Below are 20,117 nucleotides of genomic sequence, written 5' to 3' on the forward strand. Positions count from 1 at the left end.
ATCAATACTGAATTTACCTAGAAACTCCAGCTTGAGAAAACAGAAGACCCTGGTTCTAACTAGTTGGTTATCAGACCTGTGGCCATGACCCTGAGTTTGCTCCCAACTTAGGATCTGTTCAGTCATCACTGTAGCTTCTCTGTGGAATGATCTTCTCACAGGTGTGTGCAGACCTGTCTCCCTCCCAGGCGTCCTACCTCTGCTCAGTGGCATCTAAGTAGTGAAGTTCCCCCCACACACACATTTAAAACAACCCTCCACCACCCATTGCTCCCACTCCCTGGCAGTCCTTAATCTTCTTGGCCTGATTTCTTAATCTCTTTAATCTCTTTACCTACAAAAATACTGTTTTTATTTCCTGTTTCCCACAACCAGAATATCTGTGAGCTCTACACAGGGAATTTTCCCCATGGACGTCCCTGCTCTATTTCCGGCACCTAGAACAATGCAGGGCACATAGTAAGCGCTCAAAAAGTTTTGGATGGATGGATGGATAAAGTAAAATTAAATTATGCAGGTAACACACAAAGGCCCTCCATTCTTTAGCACCAGAGATAAAGCCCACGACTGAATTATTCAAATGAGCCCCTGTGTGAAGTAGTTCACCTCACTATGCTTCCGTTTCTTCAGCATTGTATTTGGGCTACTCAGGGTCTCTAAGCCATAGAGTTATTGTGTGGATTAAATAAAATGATGTGTGGGGGCACCAAATTACACTTTTGAACTAATGAAGTCACGGCTCTTTTACCTACACGATTCCCACGGCAGGTGTCGTTAACACCTCTCTTGGGCAAATGACATAACAGACATGGAGCTGCTACCCAGAGCCTGCAGCTGGCCATGGGAGGGCTTAGATTCCGCCAGAAACACTGCTGCTGACAGACCCAGTGAAGTACAGACAGAAGAACCTCTTGCCTACACCCTGAAGACATTCGCATTTGTAATCCTGAATTTGCAATCCAAATAAATGGAGTGTGTTACCTGAGGGTAAACATTTTGCCTCTGGCAAAAACAAAACAAAACAGAAAAACTAGTGAATTTGAAGTACTGGGATATGAATTGCATTTAACCCCTAACTTTCAGAGATTTTCTCTTTTCTAACTATAAAGGCTAAAGGTCAGCTTCTATTTTCAAAGTCTGGATAGCACAAAACAGGAAGAAAACTGGACCCTAATTTTTGTACTGGAGCCCAATGGAGACTACCTAAATATAAAGCAGAACCTGCTAATATAAGAAACACACGGAAGTTCCCATGTCCAAGTCCTTTCAAGGCCTTACATCTCAGAGCTAACGTCTACAAGCCCCTACTTGATCCGGCTTCTCTTTGTTTCTCTGCCTTCAGTTCCTGCAACTGTGCCCCGCCCATTGCAGTGTCTTCCTAGTGGCCTTATCTAAAAATCTCAACTCCCCATGACACTCCTTATTCTAGCTCTATTTTTCTCCTTCTTACCCTTTAACATACCACATGTATCTATCTGATTTATTGTCTGTCCCTCGTCCACTCACATGTAGACTCCACAAGGGCCAAGAATTCTGTCAGGGTGGCTCTCTGAGTATATTCCCAATGCACAGAACAGCATCTAGCTCATTGCAAACTCTCAAAAATATATATGGAGTAAATACAATTTTTAAATTCACCCATGTTAAGACATGTTTGTTGGGGGGAATCGTCACGGCATCATAATTAGGCTTTTAAATGGCGGACATGTTTTAAAATATTGAAAGCGAAAATGATACCATTTTCTTTACAATGATCAAGGCAGTGGGGTGGACGAGAAATGGATAAAACCTATTTGGCTAGTGATGATGTGGAAGCTGGGTGCAGGGTACATAGAGTTTATGAAACTAATATTTCTACTTTCATATATTCTCAAATGTCACATAATTTAAAAAGTTAAAAAAATGAATAGCTAGAAAAAAAAGATTATTATTTATTTATAATAAATAATGGCCATGGAGAAAAACCAGGTGAATACCCAAACAGGACTTTGTGCCCATGGGAAGATAGGCAGGTCTCCACAGTTTGTCTGCCAAGAAGCCCAGAAGGTTCCTCTTTGTAGCATCCCTTAAAACCTGGCATTGTCAATCACCCAAAGCAGGTCCATCTCTCATCATAGACTCACATGAGCCCCATCCTCAGAAATTGCTACAAAAGCCAGATGCTGCTTGATTCATTGCAGCGATTAACAGTCCTCGAGCAAGCCAAAAATCCTCTCTTGGAGAGCAGGACATTCTAATCAAAGCAAGCTACAAGGAAGCCTGATTCTGTAGATAAATCCTTGCTAAACCTGGAGTCAAATCAAACAGGAGCTAATCACAAGACTGGTATTTATGTAGCATCTGTTCTCAACCCTAGCGACCTTTTGGAAGCACCTGAGTTTTAATAATTACTATTGCCTGGGCCCACTCCCACAAACTACAATTTAAATGCTACTGATTGGACCCCAGGCAAAGATATTTTTTATAAAACATCCAATGGTCTGTAATGTGCACTCAATATTGAGATCACTGATTTCTATTAAACTATCTTCCCAGGTTCTTCTTATGTGCAATTGATTTAGAGAACATTTAATTCTATGACATAAACATGCAGTTTACAAATGTTTATTCCTGTGAGAGTTCACAGGTTGCTTTCTTGATGAGGCCAAAAATATTTTTTAAACGGGCTTCTTAAAACTAGTTGTGTCAACCACTAACTTCCTGGGGTGAAGTTGGTACAATGTAGATTCTGACTAGGCCTGGGTGGAGTCTGACAATCTTCATCTCTAGCAAGCTCCCAAGTGATGTCCAAGCCACTGGTGGGTAGACACTTTACGAGTCAAAGACCGCAGAAGCCATCATGACTGTCTTAGGCTCTACCAGTAAAGCTCATTAGAAATCCTGACTAATTATTCAGTCAACCATCAGCCTGCATTCTTGTGTAAAAGGTTGGTTTATAGAAAAGCCCAAACTTTCACTTTTAACTATAGAGATGGTTAGTGCGCAAATTGAGGTTTCAGACATTGCCCAAATTTGTGGGAACTTACCAGAGATAAATAGCAAATGCTCAGCCACCTTTACCCAAGTTCAAACTTGTGGATAAAGAACCTCACCTTCTACCTGTGCCCACATAACCTTAGAATTACCTGCACTAGCAAGCCACCTCAAAGTGGCTCATTCCCTTCCCAGGTCAAAGCGCCTCTCAGACTGCCTGAAGGTACTTACATACTGTTACTTCCGAGCCGGAGGTTACTATCTTCAGGCGACTTCTGCTTATCTCCTCCAACTCAAGCTGTTAAGGGTAAGACTTAGGACACAGCTGAAAGCTCGGTAAAGGCCCACAATCCTGGAACCAAACGCGGCCCACTAACCTTAGTACCTTGAAAAACTCACCTAAAAAATCGGGAACCAACTTAAACCATCTTAAAAAAGCACTAATACCTTAAGACGGCTGTTGATTACAGCAATTTTAGGGAAAAAGTGGGTGGCTCTTAGAAGAGCCTTTTGAGTTAATTGAGCCAGTGGTGGGAAAGCTTTATGCCCTCTCCCCGCGGATGCGGCGCGCCAGCTGGATGTCCTTGGGCATGATGGTGACGCGCTTGGCGTGGATGGCGCACAGGTTGGTGTCCTCGAAGAGCCCCACCAGGTAGGCCTCGCACGCCTCCTGCAGGGCCATCACGGCCGAGCTCTGGAAGCGCAGGTCGGTCTTGAAGTCCTGCGCGATCTCGCGCACCAGCCGCTGGAAGGGCAGCTTGCGGATCAGCAGCTCGGTGGACTTCTGGTAGCGCCGGATCTCGCGCAGGGCCACCGTGCCGGGCCGGTAGCGGTGCGGCTTCTTGACGCCGCCGGTGGCCGGCGCGCTCTTGCGGGCCGCCTTGGTGGCCAGCTGCTTGCGCGGGGCCTTGCCGCCGGTCGACTTGCGGGCCGTCTGCTTCGTGCGAGCCATTTCAAAGAAAGTTAAGGAAAAAAGCTAAGCTGACGAGTAAGCCTGAAAACGTTGCCTTTATATATACTCAGAAACCTTCTGATTGGTCTTGCATTTTTCAAAAGTCCCGCGCAATAAAACCATTGGCTAAAGAGCGAACGACATGATTGGTGGATTGTTACAGACTCCGATTGGATGAATTAGTCAACATTCCAATCCCGTCTTTGTTGTAGTCAGAGATGCAAGAACTTAATATTCTGCTTCAACTCATCTCAAATTCTAAAGAAATCACCCGGGGATCGGAGAAGATGCCAATTCTGGAGACCTACGTAATGGGGCCTGAGATTCCGACGGTCAGGCTTTCAGAACTTACGTGCATTTTGTTTTCTCAGATGGTTACTTTCACTGAACTGGACCTTGAGAGTCGCCTGGACTGCCCCCTATCTCCACTCTGGGAAACGACAGGTGAAACGCCTGGCCGGGAGACCGCGGGCGATCACCACTATGCAACAAAGGGTGATTGACCTCCTTATGGTGGCCAAATAGTATTATGATTCATTCAATTCAGCTTTGAAACAACCCGCGCGGATTTCCGGTCCTATAGTTCTGCTTGTAATGTCCTCAGGCATTCCAGGCTACCACCCCTTCCACAGCAGTTCAGTTAACTAAACCCCCTTTTGTTTTCCGTACTGTTTTTACTTCCTAAACACAATTGAGGGTCAACAGAACGAACCTGTCCATCTAGAAACAGGTTTTGTAAACATTACCATTACTGTAACTAGGTCTCACCTATCCTAAACCCTTGCTTACCATACTAAGGTCTCCTCTGTATAAGTCGTTTCCCCGGGCCACCTTCAAAGTGACGTTAAACAGCCAAGATGAATTGCAGTAAGTGAACTGTTTTACTAACCAGACAAACCGTTTAAGGCTTATGTAATAGGAAAGCAGGACTTATTCAGTTACGAGCTTTTTTGCGTGAAAATGTGGACGGCTCTGAAAAGAGCCTTTGGGTGAGGAAAAAGGTTTTAACTGGATACACTGGTATCCAAGTAGGCTCACTTGCCCTTGGCCTTGTGGTGGCTCTCGGTCTTCTTGGGCAGCAGCACGGCCTGGATGTTGGGCAGGACGCCGCCCTGCGCGATGGTGACGCGGCCCAGCAGCTTGTTGAGCTCCTCGTCGTTGCGGATGGCCAGCTGCAGGTGGCGCGGGATGATGCGCGTCTTCTTGTTGTCGCGCGCCGCGTTGCCCGCCAGCTCCAGGATCTCGGCCGTCAGGTACTCGAGCACGGCCGCCAGGTACACGGGCGCGCCGGCCCCGACCCGCTCGGCGTAGTTGCCCTTGCGGAGCAGGCGGTGGACGCGGCCCACCGGGAACTGCAGGCCGGCCCGCGACGAGCGCGTCTTGGCCTTGGCGCGAGCCTTTCCGCCTTGCTTGCCGCGTCCCGACATAACTAGGACAGTTATAACGCAACAAAAAGAGGAAAGAATCGAGCTCTCCACAAGCCAAGAAGCTACACTATTGTACTCTGCAGCGGTTTGGAAAAGCAGCCTATGCCGTTGGCCGAACACAAATTCTAGCCAATCAAAAGACATATCCCAAACAAAAATGCTCCTAATTTGCATAGGGCGTTTACGGTTGCAAGGTCAAATTATTTAAAGCGGAAAAGAGCCAATGAGAGCTTAGGATAACCAAGGAGCCTATCAGAGGTTAAGATACTGAGGCGACCAATCAGAATCGGAATTCTGCTATCCCTAATTTGCATACACACTAAATAAATAGGAGGGCGCTGGCTGGTGGGCGTATATCTTCCGTTTTGTTTAACCGCTGTACGCTCAGTCCAATGCCTGAACCAGCTAAGTCCGCCCCGGCCCCGAAGAAGGGCTCCAAGAAGGCGGTGACCAAGGCGCAGAAGAAGGACGGCAAGAAGCGCAAGCGCAGCCGCAAGGAGAGCTACTCGGTGTACGTGTACAAGGTGCTGAAGCAGGTGCACCCCGACACCGGCATCTCGTCTAAGGCCATGGGCATCATGAACTCGTTCGTCAACGACATCTTCGAGCGCATCGCGGGCGAGGCGTCCCGCCTGGCGCATTACAACAAGCGCTCGACCATCACGTCCCGGGAGATCCAGACGGCCGTGCGCCTGTTGCTGCCTGGGGAGCTGGCCAAGCACGCCGTGTCCGAGGGCACCAAGGCCGTCACCAAGTACACCAGCTCTAAGTAAACTTAATTTGCTATGGCACCAGCGACATCAGGCTCTTTTAAGAGCCACCCACATCGTCACTTAAAGAGCCGTAGCTTTTACAAGCTTAGAGAAAATGGCAGGAACATCCATTCTAACATTCGAGGACTAATAAAATCCCGGGGGCAGAAGTTGCCCCCTGGAATGAGAATCACCAAGAAATGAATCTAAGCAATTGGGACTAGTCCATTCGGCTTCGCTACTCAGCTACTGAGAGCAATATGTTTAGTGTCCCCACCTCGAGAGCTTTCATTTTCCAGTTTTTTGTCCTCCCATTAGGCTGGATCGGGAGTAACAGGGAAAACAGTCCTGGGTTCGAGTAGCCTTAAGTTAAAACAAGTGAGAGGAGTAAGCGTTCTTCAGAAAAATGAAAGTACTTTTTTTTTTTTTAACTTGCTTTGAGCTTGCGAGAGGCTACAGTGTCATCTAATGGAACAATGTACTGTGCAACTTGCATTTCTAAACCACAGCGGGTCTCTGCCGGTCTCACACCCGACGTCCTTCCAATTCCATTAGGTTTTTCACCGCACATTTTTAACGTAAATACTTTTGACAAGGTCAGGGAACTCGTCCACTAGTTTATTCTACCGGGCTTAATATACAAGGGTTTAAGAGACACTCTACAACTGGATAACCTGAAGCGGGAGGAAGCAAGTGAAAGTCTCCCATCTGTGATTCCTTGCGGGGGGGGAGGGGCGTGGAGATTGGCTTCTGCCTCAATCTGTCAGCCTCCACTCTTCAGCCCCAAAGAGTCCCTAACTCTAAACTTCTCCGTGTCCTGAATGATCTTGTCCTCAGTCACATCTTCATTCCCTGGGATTTTATTTTAAAGGAGAGGATAAAAGGAATTAACATTCGTGTGCTTGTCCTTCGCCTGATTTCAGCCTACAATCACAATCATACCAAATGGAATCTCCCATTTTACAAGTGAATGACCTGAGGAATTAAGGTTAAGTCGCCCCTTAAATAAATAAAAGTGGGATCTGAATCCCTAAGGACTGTTTCCACACTATTTTTCTCAAGCTATAGATGCCAGCTGCAATCATAGGAATGGGGTAACAGGCTCAGAGGGAAAATTGAGCATTAGAATAAAATGAAAGTAAAACTGACCAGGAGATAACACTTGTTCTTTGATGCACAGCACAGTTCTTAAACCAGCCAAAGTATATAGCAAAATATGGAAGCTAAGGATTACCAGACAGCAAATTTAACTTTTCTGAGCGCTGTGCTCTAGAGGGAAAACCATGAGCATTGGCAGTGTGAAACTGAGCTCGGAAATCTCATTTTCTACCTATTAGCTTCCTGTCTTCATCTGCAAATACCCACACAGTAGATTTCTGTGCACATTAAGTGATGTGGGAAGCAAAGGCAAAAGAAAAAATTAAATTTCCTTACTTCTCACATCCCATTGACAAGTCCTTGAAACAGGAAGAGTGCCCTTCCTCTGGGAGCTCAGCTGCCTTGATGTGGACACTTTGCTAAGGGTGGAAGGCAATCTTAGCCTAACAGTGTCCCAACCCCCCAGGATCCTGTAAGTCTACTTTAACATATAAAAATTCCCTTGGAACCTTCCTTTAGCTCTACCCCCACCAAGATATCTGTTAACAGTCATCCTCCAAGCATACGATCCACTGATACACATCCGAAGAGTCTCATGACTGAGTTTTTACTAAGTAGTAATAAATGACCTTTTCCTAACAATAGTTAGCTCCCTCAAGGTCCTGAAAACCTTCTTTCCAAAATGCCTTGAAGGCTTGTGCTGTCCCTAACCCCCTCCCAACTTGAAAGCATATAATGGGCCACTGCTCCCAAGTGCAGCTCTTCCTGCCCAGGGGTCCTGTGCCCCTGCTGTAATAAAACCACCTTTTTTGCACCAAAGACGGCTCAAGAATTCTTTCTTGGCCATCGGCTCTGAACCCCAAGCATTTCCTACATAAGTAACTCAATTTTGTAATGGAGCTTGTGACGATTCTCTAAGCCCCACATGTAATTAAGGCATTTGTTTCTCGTTCCCCAAAAAGCTAATCTTAAGTACATTCGAAAACAATACATGAAAAGAAATATACAAGTGTGGCTTAAGGAGGAATCCCTTAGGACACGATACAGTCCTGACGGCCTATTTCAATGCTAAATTTGGGCCAATTCCTTAAATCTTTGGTGAGCATTTCCTTATCTCTAAAATGCTAATAATAATTAGTAACCACCACATGGCATAGCTGGATGATCAGTAAAAGAACACAGTAAAGTATTTAGGACAGTACCTACACAGAGGAAAGTCTTCCAAAGTATCAGCTGAAGCTAAAGCCTCTGGTTCAAGTGTTAGGGAAGTTCCTGCCCATATTAGAATCTGAGTCTCGAGGCTTTGAACGAGGCAGTAGGCCACAATGACTACCAGCAAGTGAGACGAGTTAGGGTTCCTTGTCTGGCTGTGTGAGCAATCTAACGCCCTTCTAACAGTCTAAACCCCTCCTTAGAACATCTCTTTACCCTGAACTCTTTTGAGGACCACCTAGGCTGTGTGACTTCCCTGCCTCTGCCTGCCAATTCAAGCAACATGTGACTCATTTTCCAGGGACTTCTTCATGTCTCACTAGTACTAAGGGTACCTCATTTAATAGTAAGTTGGGCTACAAGGAAGGGACCCTGGAAATTCACACAAGAGCTTCTTAGGAGCTTTTTATTCCTGTTTTGTTCCCATGCCTCCAATTCTCTTTGCTTAACCTCTCTGTAGTGTCTGGCCAGAATGAAGAATCATCTTCAGAAAAGCAGCTGCACTTTTAAAGCAAGAAGAGAATCACAAAATTGCCATCCACAATCATTCCCAGACTAGGGAAATCTAGGGCCACCCTAAAGATTGCTGTGGTATTGCCAACAACTTAGAAGACTCCTATCAGTCTCACTTCATAAAAGAACTATCATTTATACGCTCAAAGAAAATTCAGATAACCTCAAAATAAGAAATCTTTATACCAAATAAATGACCCACAGTCAATAAACATTATGAGCAAAACGTAAACCTTTATCACAGTAAGTCGCTGGGATTTGGTGATTGTTTATCACAGCATAATTAGCCTAAATGGATCAACACAGTATTATACTGCATCTAGTTTCTGGGAATTGCTTTTTTCAGGGAACAATGAGTTGCCATGTTGTCACATGGGGCTAAAGCTCATTTGTTTTCGTAGCAATGTTAGATTGTGTGATTATGCCTGATTATGTCACAATTCATCCATCTATTGGTTGACATTTGCTTTGTTGGTTGCCTTAAAAAAAATTTATAGGATGCTTTGCTGGAATATAAAATGTGAAGTAGAAATTTCATCCTATAGATTACTTAATATTCCATTAATAACATGTGTGGATTACTTATAATAATGGAATATAAGGGTTAAAACAGGAAGTGAGCAGATATAATTATAGGGGAAAGAGTCAGGAAATCTGCTTTAACCCTGCCCCCCTCTCTGATTAGCTGAGCTGATTCACTTTCTTCAATGTTGAAATACTGAACAAATCAGTAGTTTCCAAATGCTCATTCTATGGCTAGTATTAGTCCATGCCAGTTTCCTCTATTCTCTATTTTCCCACTCTTTGTAAAAGTGAGAAAAATACGGTCAGTGCAGTAAATTTTCCTTAATATTAAAAGTTATATTAAAGGTTAATTTACACGTTCTTAATCTTGTCAATTCCTCACAAATGTACTGTCTTCTAAAAAGTATAAAAACTGCCTGCCTCAGTCATTTGTGTCTCAATTTCATTATTGGGCCTCTTCACGCAGGAAATAAAACTTTGGATTTTTTTCTCCTGTTCAATGTCTCATGTAAATTTTTAGTCCAGCTGGAAGACCTTGAAGAGGATTATTTCCTTCCCTACACTTAGTAATTTGGGGTGAAATATCCTGATGCCTGTAGGTACAGGTTTTAAAAATGCCACTCATCAGGTACCTATCTACTTGAGGTTTTCAAACTGTCAGAAAATTTTGGGGGCTATACTAAACACTTGCCACGTCTCGGACCGAGTGCACTTCCCCCAGTGCCGTCCGGCCCACGCAGCCGGCGGGAAGGGCGCGGCCAGCCGGCGGGAAGGGCGCGGCCGGCCGCTCCGCGGGAACTCGTCTTTGTTCCCCGGCCGCCCCGCCGCCGCCGGCGCGCTCCCTTTGTCCCTCGCCCGCCCCGCCATCTTGGGCACTGGAGCCCGGCGGGGGAGGCTCACCCGCTACCTGCCGGCCGGGGGTCCCTGCTCTCCAGTGTTCAAGAACCGAGCGAGCACTATCTCCAACTCGGAAGTAGTCGAAGACGGAGAACGCTCCCGGGGAAAACAATGAGCTGCTCTGCCGCTATAAAAACGCTCAGGACGCGGCTTAAACAGACCCGAATGCCGCAAACCAACGACGCAGCCCGACGATGAAGTGAACTCCCGGAGTTACAAAGCGATCAAAGAAGCGCCTCACACGGAACAGCAACTAACCATTCTTAACCCGTTTAGAAACTAAGTACTCCAACACGAGTCAAGAGCTAAAAAAGAACGACGACTAACTACAGCTCTTTTCAAGAGACAAGTGGGTGGCCCTGAAAAGGGCCTTTTTGTGTTTGGAAATACGGGGGGATCCGGTGCGCTCAGCCCCCGAAGCCGTAGAGGGTGCGGCCCTGGCGCTTGAGCGCGTAGACCACGTCCATGGCCGTGACCGTCTTGCGCTTGGCGTGCTCCGTGTAGGTGACGGCGTCCCGGATCACGTTCTCCAGGAACACCTTGAGCACCCCGCGGGTCTCCTCGTAGATGAGGCCGGAGATGCGCTTGACGCCGCCGCGCCGGGCCAGCCGCCGGATGGCGGGCTTGGTGATGCCCTGGATGTTGTCGCGCAGCACCTTACGGTGGCGCTTGGCGCCGCCCTTGCCCAGACCCTTACCGCCCTTGCCGCGACCAGACATTGCTGCAACGCTAAGAGATCGCGAAAAAAGCACGAAAACCGTTGGGGCAATCTCCTTATGTGTGCGGATTGCGGACCTAGTTGAAGACTGGAAGCGCGCACGCGGGAACGGCCGCTGCCCGGCCCCGCCCCTCGCGGAGGGCTGGGCGACGTCACGGGAGGCTGGGCCCCGGCGGACACTCTCCCCCTCCCCCTCCGCCACCGTGCCCTCCGCGGGGGCAGCTAGAGCGTCCCGGGTCCCCACATGAGAACATCGGACCTTTTTAACTGCGTCAGACTAAAGAAAGGAGCGTTTTGCCCTGGCCGTCTGCTGCTGCGTGGCGTGCCTTGTGCGATCGCGCCGCCCTCTGCGTTGGCCTGCGGCGCCCCCCACCTTCCTGCGCCCGCGGACCGGCCCTTCCCGCCGCGAGCCTCCGCCCCGGGCTCACGCGGCCGGACGGCACCTCCATCACCAAGCCCGGGAGGGTGCTCTTCCCAAAGGCGAATGCGGGCCTGGTTAGTGTCTGTGAGGCGGCATGGTCGCCCGCCGCGCGGAGCCCGTTCCTTACCCGGCTTTCCTCTTCCTTCCCTGTTGATTAAAGCTTGTCATTCTCCCTCATATATCCAGCCACCTCTCGCTTCTGCGTCCGAAATCTCAACAGGGTGTTAATGTTTCCTTCTCTACGCCTACTTTGTTCTCTCTTTGATTCCGGTAGCGATATTATTCCGAAAAGAACTGGCAGCTTGTGGTAGCCAAGGGGTGGAAGCCAACGGACGACCTCGTTCGGGTTCTTCCAGGAGGAGGAATCGCCTCGGAACAGGGTTAAGAGTATTATTAGGAGAAACTTTTGGCGTAGAGCAGAGTGGCGCAGCGGAAGCGTGCTGGGCCCATAACCCAGAGGTCGATGGATCGAAACCATCCTCTGCTAAGGGTTTCCATTTTGCTAAAATTATTATGTTTCACAACATGGAAAGAAAATAGAGCCAGATTTGTTTTGTTTTGTCTAATTCTGGAGCTTAAATTATTTCCAGAAAATAAACGTAGAACAGTTTACATTCTCTAGAGATAAATAGAACGTCGGTAAAGGACACTCAGTTATCATTAATATGTCTTCCCATAATAAGCTTTATTTCTGGTGGCTGCCGAAGTGGTAGCGCTGTTGTTGCCACCAGCTATCATGACAGTCTCATTGTCCTGTGAAGCCGTGAAATCGCTAAAATAAGCTGAGTGTGGCGGTGAGGGCAGGGAAGGAAGTCCAGATAAGGAGTTTAATTTCCTTCTATACATAATTCAGAAAGCACTACCTGTTAGGTAGTTGTGGCCATGGGGCTAAAGCGATGGACAAGAAATCTACTGGGCCATCCTAGCGCCAAACTTTTGCAACTCGAGAGTCTTAATCTTCGGAGGAAATAAGTAACAGTTTGAGCCAGAGTGCAAAGTTTTGGTGGCCAGGATTGAACTCTGACCTGAGAAAACCACTTATGTGGTCATTGCTGGTAAATGTGTCTCTACGGCCTACCTTCCTTTACAGTCTCTAACAGGACTGTTGTCTAGGCTCATTTTTGAAAAGTGTATGTTTTATATATCTCTCAGAAAAAATTCCTATTCAGATATTTATGTGTCAGATACTGTGCTAAGCCCTAAGAAAAGTAGCCTACAGTCTAGCTTTCAAACAAAAATGTATAGTAGAATAAGATCTTTCTTTTAAAAGATTATACACTAAATGCAGTTGGGAATAAGGAAAAATGATTGTTCCTGGTAGCCCCATGAAGATCACCCAGTAACTGGATGAATTGCTAGAAGGACTCCCATAAATGAACATATACTCAAAGTTAAGATTTACTACAGCAGAGGGAAAAGTGCAGACACAGCAGGAAAAAGATATACACAAGCAAACACCAGAGAAGTCTTTCTGGTCCTCCATCTTCAGAGATGATCCACATTCTTTCTCTCCTGTCGTGAACTTGCAGGGACCAGTGAAGGCTGTGGTTTACTTTAAATATGCTGACAACCTGGTTCATAGTGACCCACTGCTTCATGTACACAGGATAGCATCATGACCCAGTAACTAAGTGAACATTCCAGTATTTTAGTTCACAGAGTTTGACCAAGGGTCATCACCATGGCTACAGACGTCTGTGAAAACTTGAGTAAAACAGATTTGCTGCGTTACCTTTGCCCTGGCAATGGCCCAGTTTGGGAAAGGTGGCAGATTTGGAGTCCAATCTAGAATGAGTAAGAAGTTGGCAGGTAGCCAAGAAGAGGCTTATAGATAGAAAAATAAATACATACATACATACATACAAGGAGGCATAACAGTTAAGGATTTCTAGAGAACTACAGAACATTCAGTGTGCTCGAGCATGGAGGTGAGGGAGATGGAGCAGGAGGATTGGAGGAGGAAGGTAAAGGGGCTGTATCTGATCACCTCCCATTCACCCTATAGGTGAAGGAGGGATCCTCTGCCCTAAACAATACCAGATGGCCAGACACACCGTGCTCAACACTGGGCAGATGAGATGGGTAGCTGTTTACCGGCACATATACTCACAGCCTGGAGGGGGAGGGCACCGCGTGCCCCGCAAGTTGGCTCAGGTCGCACTCCTGACTAGAGTGACCAGCAAGAGCTGTGGGAGGTAAGCTTTATAGCAGACAGAGAAAAGGGGGACCCTGGTTTCCTCCAAAAGATGGAATTGGCTTATTTTAATAGCTTCCAGGACCAACAGGGAGGTGAACCCATTAGGTTGAGGGGCTGGGATGTACCTGGTCTGGTTGAGAGGGGAATTAGCCAGATATAGGGCATATCCTGTGAGAACAGGTGAATTCACAAGACTGTTTAGGGGTTCTTGTGAGACTCAAAGATGTCAAAGGAGCCCTTGAAATTTTAGGTCTTACAGTATAATCCTGAATTGTGGCAGAAGAGATAGGGAAAGGGACAGTCATAAGGAAGTGAGTATGCAGTGCAAACAGGTTTCGATTTTATTTTTCTATGGGCAGTAAAAAACCATCACCAAGTTTGATCAAAGGAGTAATATGATCAAACTTCCTAGCCAGAAAAAAAAAATCTCTGGCGTTTTCGAGTTTGTGGTCTGGGCTTTGATCATGTTTTTACTTTTGTTTTTTGTTTGTTTTTATTATAAGCTATACAATAATGTCTTTTATAACATATAGGGTTTTTAAAAGTTATTTCTTCAACCTCCCCATATACAGACAAAAGTAAGTGTACTAACATATTGAAAGTTGCAAACTTGATCATTGCCAAGAGAATAGAAAATTATCCCTACAGCATGCTAAACCAGGAGGCCAATTCATCTGCCCAGCTCCAAAAACTTGCAGATGAACATGATAGACGGATTGACCCCCCCCCAACTTTCATTCGCCGCCATTCCATAACCAGGCCCATATCAGCAGCACATTTCTCGTCAACAATCATTAACTGTCCAAGGCTTTCATCATGATCTTTTGCTACAGGTATCTGGGATATCTGTCTCTTAGGTATCACCAGAAAACATGTTGACACTTGAGGGGAAATGTCATGGACACCAAGACATCAGTCATCCTCAAAAATTCTTTTGGCTGGAGATCCTTGCCAGTGATCTTCCTGAAGATCGTGTCTCCCTCCATAGGGCTGGGTGACTGAGCCTTGAGGATCTCCTCTCACCACTTAACCCAATAGTACCCATGATGGTTTAACCACCATCTTCCTGCTTCCAGGGAGAGAGGAAGAGAACAAGTCCATATGCAGATTTTTTTGCAGGATAAAAGAATCTTTTAGTTAAATAATCCCCACATTAAAAACGATTGCAAAGACTGTTGAATCACAGATCTGTACTTCTGAAACAAATAACGCAACATATTTTAAGAAAAAAAGAAAAAGAAGATAACAGGAGAGGAAGAAAAGGGGAGTATGTCAGAGGGGGAGACGAACCATGAGAGATGATGGACTCTGAAAAACAAACTTAGGGTTCTAGAGGGGAGGGGGAGGGGGATGGGTTATCCTGGTGATGGGTATTGAGGAGGGCACGTTCTGCATGGAGCACTGGGTGTTATGAACAAACAATGAATCATGGAACACTGCACCAAAAACTAATGATGTAATATATGGTGATTAACATAACAATAAAAAAATTAAAAAATAAAAACGATTGCAAAATTCAAAAATATATGTATTTGAGAAATTCAGCACATTTTTACTGAGCTCCGACTATTTGCCAAATGTAATTCTGTGGACAGGGAAAGAACGACTATGTAAAAGACCCCATTTCTGTGCTCCAGAAGCTGCTAATTTAACCTATCACGAATGAACCAAGAGGGCCAAAGCTCCCAAGGTCTGGGATTTAAGAAAATTAAGGTACTGCAATATGTGTAGATAGTCAACATTATCCTCAAACAAGGTGCACGAGATCACACAGATTCACTGATAAACTCGAAAGAAGTCATCCAAAATATAAGTTGAAATCTCTATCACTTTATTGGGCCAAGCACTCTGCAGAACATTATAAACTCTATAAATATCTCGTCCATAGAATTTCACTGCAACACGTTTTTGTGTTGAATCATCTATTGACTGTAAGAATTGCTAACAGTCATAATTTTTGTAATCCTACTATAGTGTTTATTTCTTAAGATATGGAAACTTCAGATAACATGAATGACCCTAGACCACTCTATACACCTCCTGAAACGCCAACCAAAGATTGCTCTTCTTCTCCAAACAGAGACACACCAGGAAAAGTGCTCTGATGTCACATTACAACAATCGGAGAGAGTCCCAGAGGAGTATGAGAAGGGGACCCTGCAGGTATCCATGCAGGACAACGAGAAAGACAATCGTGGGATGCTAAGACTGCCTTCTGGGTGCGGTTTGCATGATAACTGTCCAGGGGGACCTTCCAACTACCTAGAGTCTGAAAATAGTGAATGTGGATGAGTATTTATAGGGAAGAAGCTCTGAGTTAGCTTATTTTAAAAAATATCCCCAGATGCAGACAATATGCAGTATTTGGGCATCTTTCAGATGCCATAGACAGCTTTTCTGCTCAGGAGTGGTAATGTCCATGACTTTTCTTCCCGTGGAGGACCCAAGACCGAAATTGCCAGTTCCTACCTTTCACGAGTCCCGACTCCGTGGCCCCAAATAACCCTGGTAATCTCGTTTCCATTTTTTCTTTTTTTACTTTTTTTTTTTTTTTTATTCATGAGAGACAGAGACAGAGAGAGAGACAGAGGCAGAGGGAGAAGCAGGCTCCCAAGGAGCAGGGAGCCCGACGCGGGACTCGATCCGAGGACTCCAGGATCATGACCTGAGCCGAAGGCAGACGCTTAACCATCTGAGCCACCCAGGCACCCCCATTTTTTCAATGACTAGAAGCGCGGGCGGCCGGGCGCTCTTTGACAGCTCAGGACCGGCCAGAAAGCTCATTATACTTTCTAAGTGCTGCGGCAAAGGGAGGCAGCGAGCGACCACGTGGCCTAACGGATAAGGCGTCTGACTTCGGATCAGAAGATTGAGGGTTCGAATCCCTTCGTGGTTAATCGTGGCTTTTATGCGGTTCCCCAAAATTGCCATATTTCACATGGCGGGAGGAATCACGGGGCCTCTGTTTGCCAAACGTGTTTCTTTTTTCCTACTCTAATTTTTTTTTAATTTAAATCCAATTAGCCAACTTATGGTACACCAGTAGTTTCGGACGCAGTGTTCAGTAATGTATCACGTACATGTAACACCGGGTGCTCGTCACAGCAGGTCCCTCCTTAATGCCCGTCACCCAGTTACCCCATCCCCCCACCCCCTCCCCTCCAGCAACCCTCAGTTTGTTTCCTAGAGTTAAGAGTCTCTCATGGTTTGTCTCCTTCTCCGATGACTTCCCACTCTGTTTTCCCTCCCTGCCCCTAGGTCCTCTGCACTATTTCCTATCTTCCACATATGAGTGAAACCATATGATAACTGTCTTTCTCTGACTGACTTATTTCCCTCAGCATAATCCCCTCCAGTTCCAACTCTAAAAAGGTCCTTCTCAAAGGCGTGGAGAGGACCAGCCTCACGACCCAGGAGAGGCAGAACTAGAACAAGCCCTTCCCATAATCTGGGGGCTCTCAAGCTCTCCTCAAATTTGGATTGTGAGTGCCTGAGTTTCATTTTCACAGTTTCAAGGGAACTCAGATGGGTAAACTGACCCCTCTCTAAGACTTGCTGAGTCTCAAACCAATGCCAGGCCCCAGGGGCCCGCACAGTGGGAGCCTGTTGCTTCTCCTTCCCCCTTTTTTCTTCACTTTTCTCTTCTAGTCTGAGTCGGCCTGTCCTTGAAGACCTGGCTGCTGGAGTCTGTGTTACTGGTTTTCACCTTTACCCTCCTTTTCCCTCTCAACTTCCCTTTTTCCTTCGTTTTTGTTGCCATCAAAAGGATGAGAACAGTCCAGATTCAAACCTAAATTACAGAACGGAAGAACATAAGGTCATGAAAAGATCCCAGCTGTTTACATTTACAGAGTGTGTAGGCAAGCAGGAAGACAGAGAAGACAGATGCACAAAATACACAAAAACACATTTTTGTGTCTAAATAACTGCATTTAATAATTTAGGATGAAGAAAAAGTAATTTCCAATGCTTGACTTCATGGTGAAACACAGTTCCTTCAAATCACGTGGAGGATGCTTTTGCTAGGTGAAAGCAACGAATATTAAAACAAGGTAATAATTACCTCTTCCTTTGCCCAGCCTCTTTTTTAGATCTCTGGTGTGACTCTGGTTTTCCCCAGTCAGCTGTAGAGTCCAAATTGTACAGAAAAGTTGGGGCTTGAGCGTTGTTTCTCAGGATTGAGATTTCCCAGACTAAAAAAAATTGCAATGTGTTAATGTCATGTGAAGCCACTCGCTGCTTCCTTCCTCACAAAATGTACCATGACAATAAGTATCCTTTTATCAACCAGGAAAAAGATATACTCTACTATATGGATATGTCTACTAAAAACTAAAAAGGATATATGTCTACTAATATCCCATTGATCGAAGTCATCCTCATGCCCCAGCCCATAGACCAGGGGCAACACTCCAACTCTTGAAGAGGAACTGAGAAGTTACTAGACCAAAGGCTTGGATACAGGAAGGGATGAAAAACTGAGGCCAATACTTGAATCATTTGAGGAGTCAATGCAGATTTACGAAGTTTAGAAATCATTCATCCTTTCTTATTATCTTACACCTTATTGCATTTCATCTTAAAAATGAGTTCCCAAGTGTATGAATTACATGCATTTTGAGAAAGAGAACAGCAGCCCCTGACACCAGGCCTGGGTCTGACATTCACAGCTCAGTCTTAGCGTTGCTAGGAGCTGGCCTGGCCCTCACAGCTAAGCCCTGGTCAATTCCTGTGGAACATAAATAATTTCAAAGGATACCAACAACAGGCAAGGCCACTCTGTGACCCTCAGGAAGCAAGATAAAAACAAAAAAACTGTCTGTAATCATGTGTCCTACTTTGATCCTCTCACCTTTCAGACAAAAATTAAAATAACCAACCATAGAGTTACTGAGTCACTTAATAGATCACCATGATATTTTGCCTCCCTCATTGCAACAAGACAATAAATCCAACTTTGTTCAACTACAGTATGTCCCTCATAGTTTTTGGCAGGAGATCAATTATCTTGAATTTTGAAGCACTAAATATCACAGACATAAAGGCAATAAATTATTGTGTGATACCTTCCCTTCATCCATCACTTAGCCAGGTTAACGGGAGATGGGTTAAAAAGTTGAAGACAATCTCGGTATGTCACAGGAGTGACAAAATTTTCCAGTTTGCTCTATCTTAACATGCTATGTTTTCATTGCGATATGGAGTGCCTTGGGCCATGTGACAGTTTTAAATTTTTATTTAGGAATTTTATCAATGTTTTCCATTGTGATTTTTTAGCATGATATAATTTTTAGTGGTCTGGTGGTCTTCTTTTATTTAGGAGTTTGTAAACCATCTTCAAACTACATATACCATATAATCCAGATGTTGTTAGATGAAATTCAAAATCAGATACTGCTTCAAACTTCATGCTTTGTAGGCCTCAATCCTCATGAGGCTTTGGCTCATGACAAATTTACTTCAGAAGAATTTTCTAGATATCAAAAGTCACAGTCAGTCACAGGATTTGAACATGTTGGAAAGATCTCATCACCCCTAACCACTTGCTCTGAAAGAATTTGGTTCCCATGAACCTTAATAAGGAAAGGCTCATTATATGGTTTTTTAAAACAATTAGTTTGGTTTCTACCTCAGTTTCCTCATCTGTAAAATAGAGCCAGGTGATAGAGGGGGGACGTTTTAGACACATCATCTCTACAGTCCCTTCGATTTTTGTGATTCTACGCTGTGTATCTGACCCCTTGCTCTAGTTCTCAGTAAAGTGAAAAGAGGAGACAGGAGAGATTTTATGGGATAATGTGCTCAAATTAAGAAGCAACTAGCAGAAGAGGACCAAAGAAGGGAGAAACCAACAGAGGTTGGAGGGCTCGCAAAAGATCTTTGATTTAAGTTAATTCAACTAAAGTACAAAAAAAAAAAAAGGAGAGTGGTGCCTTTCTGAGCGAATTCACGGGAAAGGTACATGGGATGTGGGCCTTGCAAAAGGATTTTTTGCCGAAGGGGGCGCTAGCATCACCCGCGCGCCCGCAACCGCTCGAACGGCTGGACCTCACCTGGGAGAGCTGAGGTCACCGACCCGGGGCCGGAGGCCCGAGCGGTCGGAGGAGAAACTCCAGGGGGCGCGGTGCCCGCAGCCTCGGAGGTCCCGAAGCAGAGTTTCAGGCCTCAGTGGAGACCCCGGGGGCGGGGGGGGGGGGGGGGGACTTGTGCCCCCGCCGCGGGAGCCGGGTCGGTGCAACACTCCCATCCAGGCTTATTTAACCCCGGAAATCTCCGTAAAACGGTTAAAGAAGTACATTGGTTAATAGTGAAAAGTTGCTGGTCTAGCCTGTTTCTGGTTTTTTCCTACAAACACCGTCGGCAAGATGCTACCGAAGCCTCTCGCTCACCAAGAGCTAAAACCTCTCTCCACCGGCGCAGCGGGGGAGCCGC

At 45.7% G+C, this 20,117-nt stretch overlaps 4 protein-coding genes and 2 non-coding genes across 6 annotated transcripts; 3 read left to right on the forward strand and 3 right to left on the reverse strand.

Annotated features, from left to right (window-relative positions):
* Window positions 1-1,914: 1,914 nt before the first annotated feature.
* LOC141371948 (histone H3.1) lies at window positions 1,915-4,792 on the reverse strand. Its single transcript, XM_073890339.1, has one exon. It carries the CDS (start codon window positions 3,923-3,925, stop codon window positions 3,515-3,517), a length of 411 nt encoding a protein of 136 aa, XP_073746440.1. The 5' UTR covers window positions 3,926-4,792; the 3' UTR covers window positions 1,915-3,514.
* An 18-nt stretch (window positions 4,793-4,810) lies between these two features.
* On the reverse strand, window positions 4,811-5,733 carry LOC112838339 (histone H2A type 1-E). Its single transcript, XM_025891189.2, has one exon. It carries the CDS (start codon window positions 5,524-5,526, stop codon window positions 4,960-4,962), a length of 567 nt encoding a protein of 188 aa, XP_025746974.2. The 5' UTR covers window positions 5,527-5,733; the 3' UTR covers window positions 4,811-4,959.
* On the forward strand, window positions 5,725-6,447 carry LOC141369900 (histone H2B type 1-C/E/F/G/I). Its single transcript, XM_073890342.1, has one exon. It carries the CDS (start codon window positions 5,745-5,747, stop codon window positions 6,123-6,125), a length of 381 nt encoding a protein of 126 aa, XP_073746443.1. The 5' UTR covers window positions 5,725-5,744; the 3' UTR covers window positions 6,126-6,447.
* Window positions 6,448-10,713: 4,266 nt separating this feature from the next.
* LOC112838346 (histone H4) lies at window positions 10,714-11,107 on the reverse strand. Its single transcript, XM_025891197.2, has one exon. It carries the CDS (start codon window positions 11,066-11,068, stop codon window positions 10,757-10,759), a length of 312 nt encoding a protein of 103 aa, XP_025746982.1. The 5' UTR covers window positions 11,069-11,107; the 3' UTR covers window positions 10,714-10,756.
* A 796-nt stretch (window positions 11,108-11,903) lies between these two features.
* On the forward strand, window positions 11,904-11,975 carry TRNAM-CAU (transfer RNA methionine (anticodon CAU)). The gene has a single exon. It is a non-coding gene; the product is annotated as a tRNA-Met (tRNA).
* A 4,533-nt stretch (window positions 11,976-16,508) lies between these two features.
* TRNAR-UCG (transfer RNA arginine (anticodon UCG)) lies at window positions 16,509-16,581 on the forward strand. Its single transcript has one exon. It is a non-coding gene; the product is annotated as a tRNA-Arg (tRNA).
* Window positions 16,582-20,117: the final 3,536 nt, after the last annotated feature.

This window comes from Callorhinus ursinus, unplaced genomic scaffold (genome assembly GCF_003265705.2).
Source record: "Callorhinus ursinus isolate GAN/ISIS: 27379988/994484 unplaced genomic scaffold, GSC_fseal_2.0 scaffold142, whole genome shotgun sequence".
In the NCBI taxonomy this organism is placed as follows: domain Eukaryota; kingdom Metazoa; phylum Chordata; class Mammalia; order Carnivora; family Otariidae; genus Callorhinus; species Callorhinus ursinus.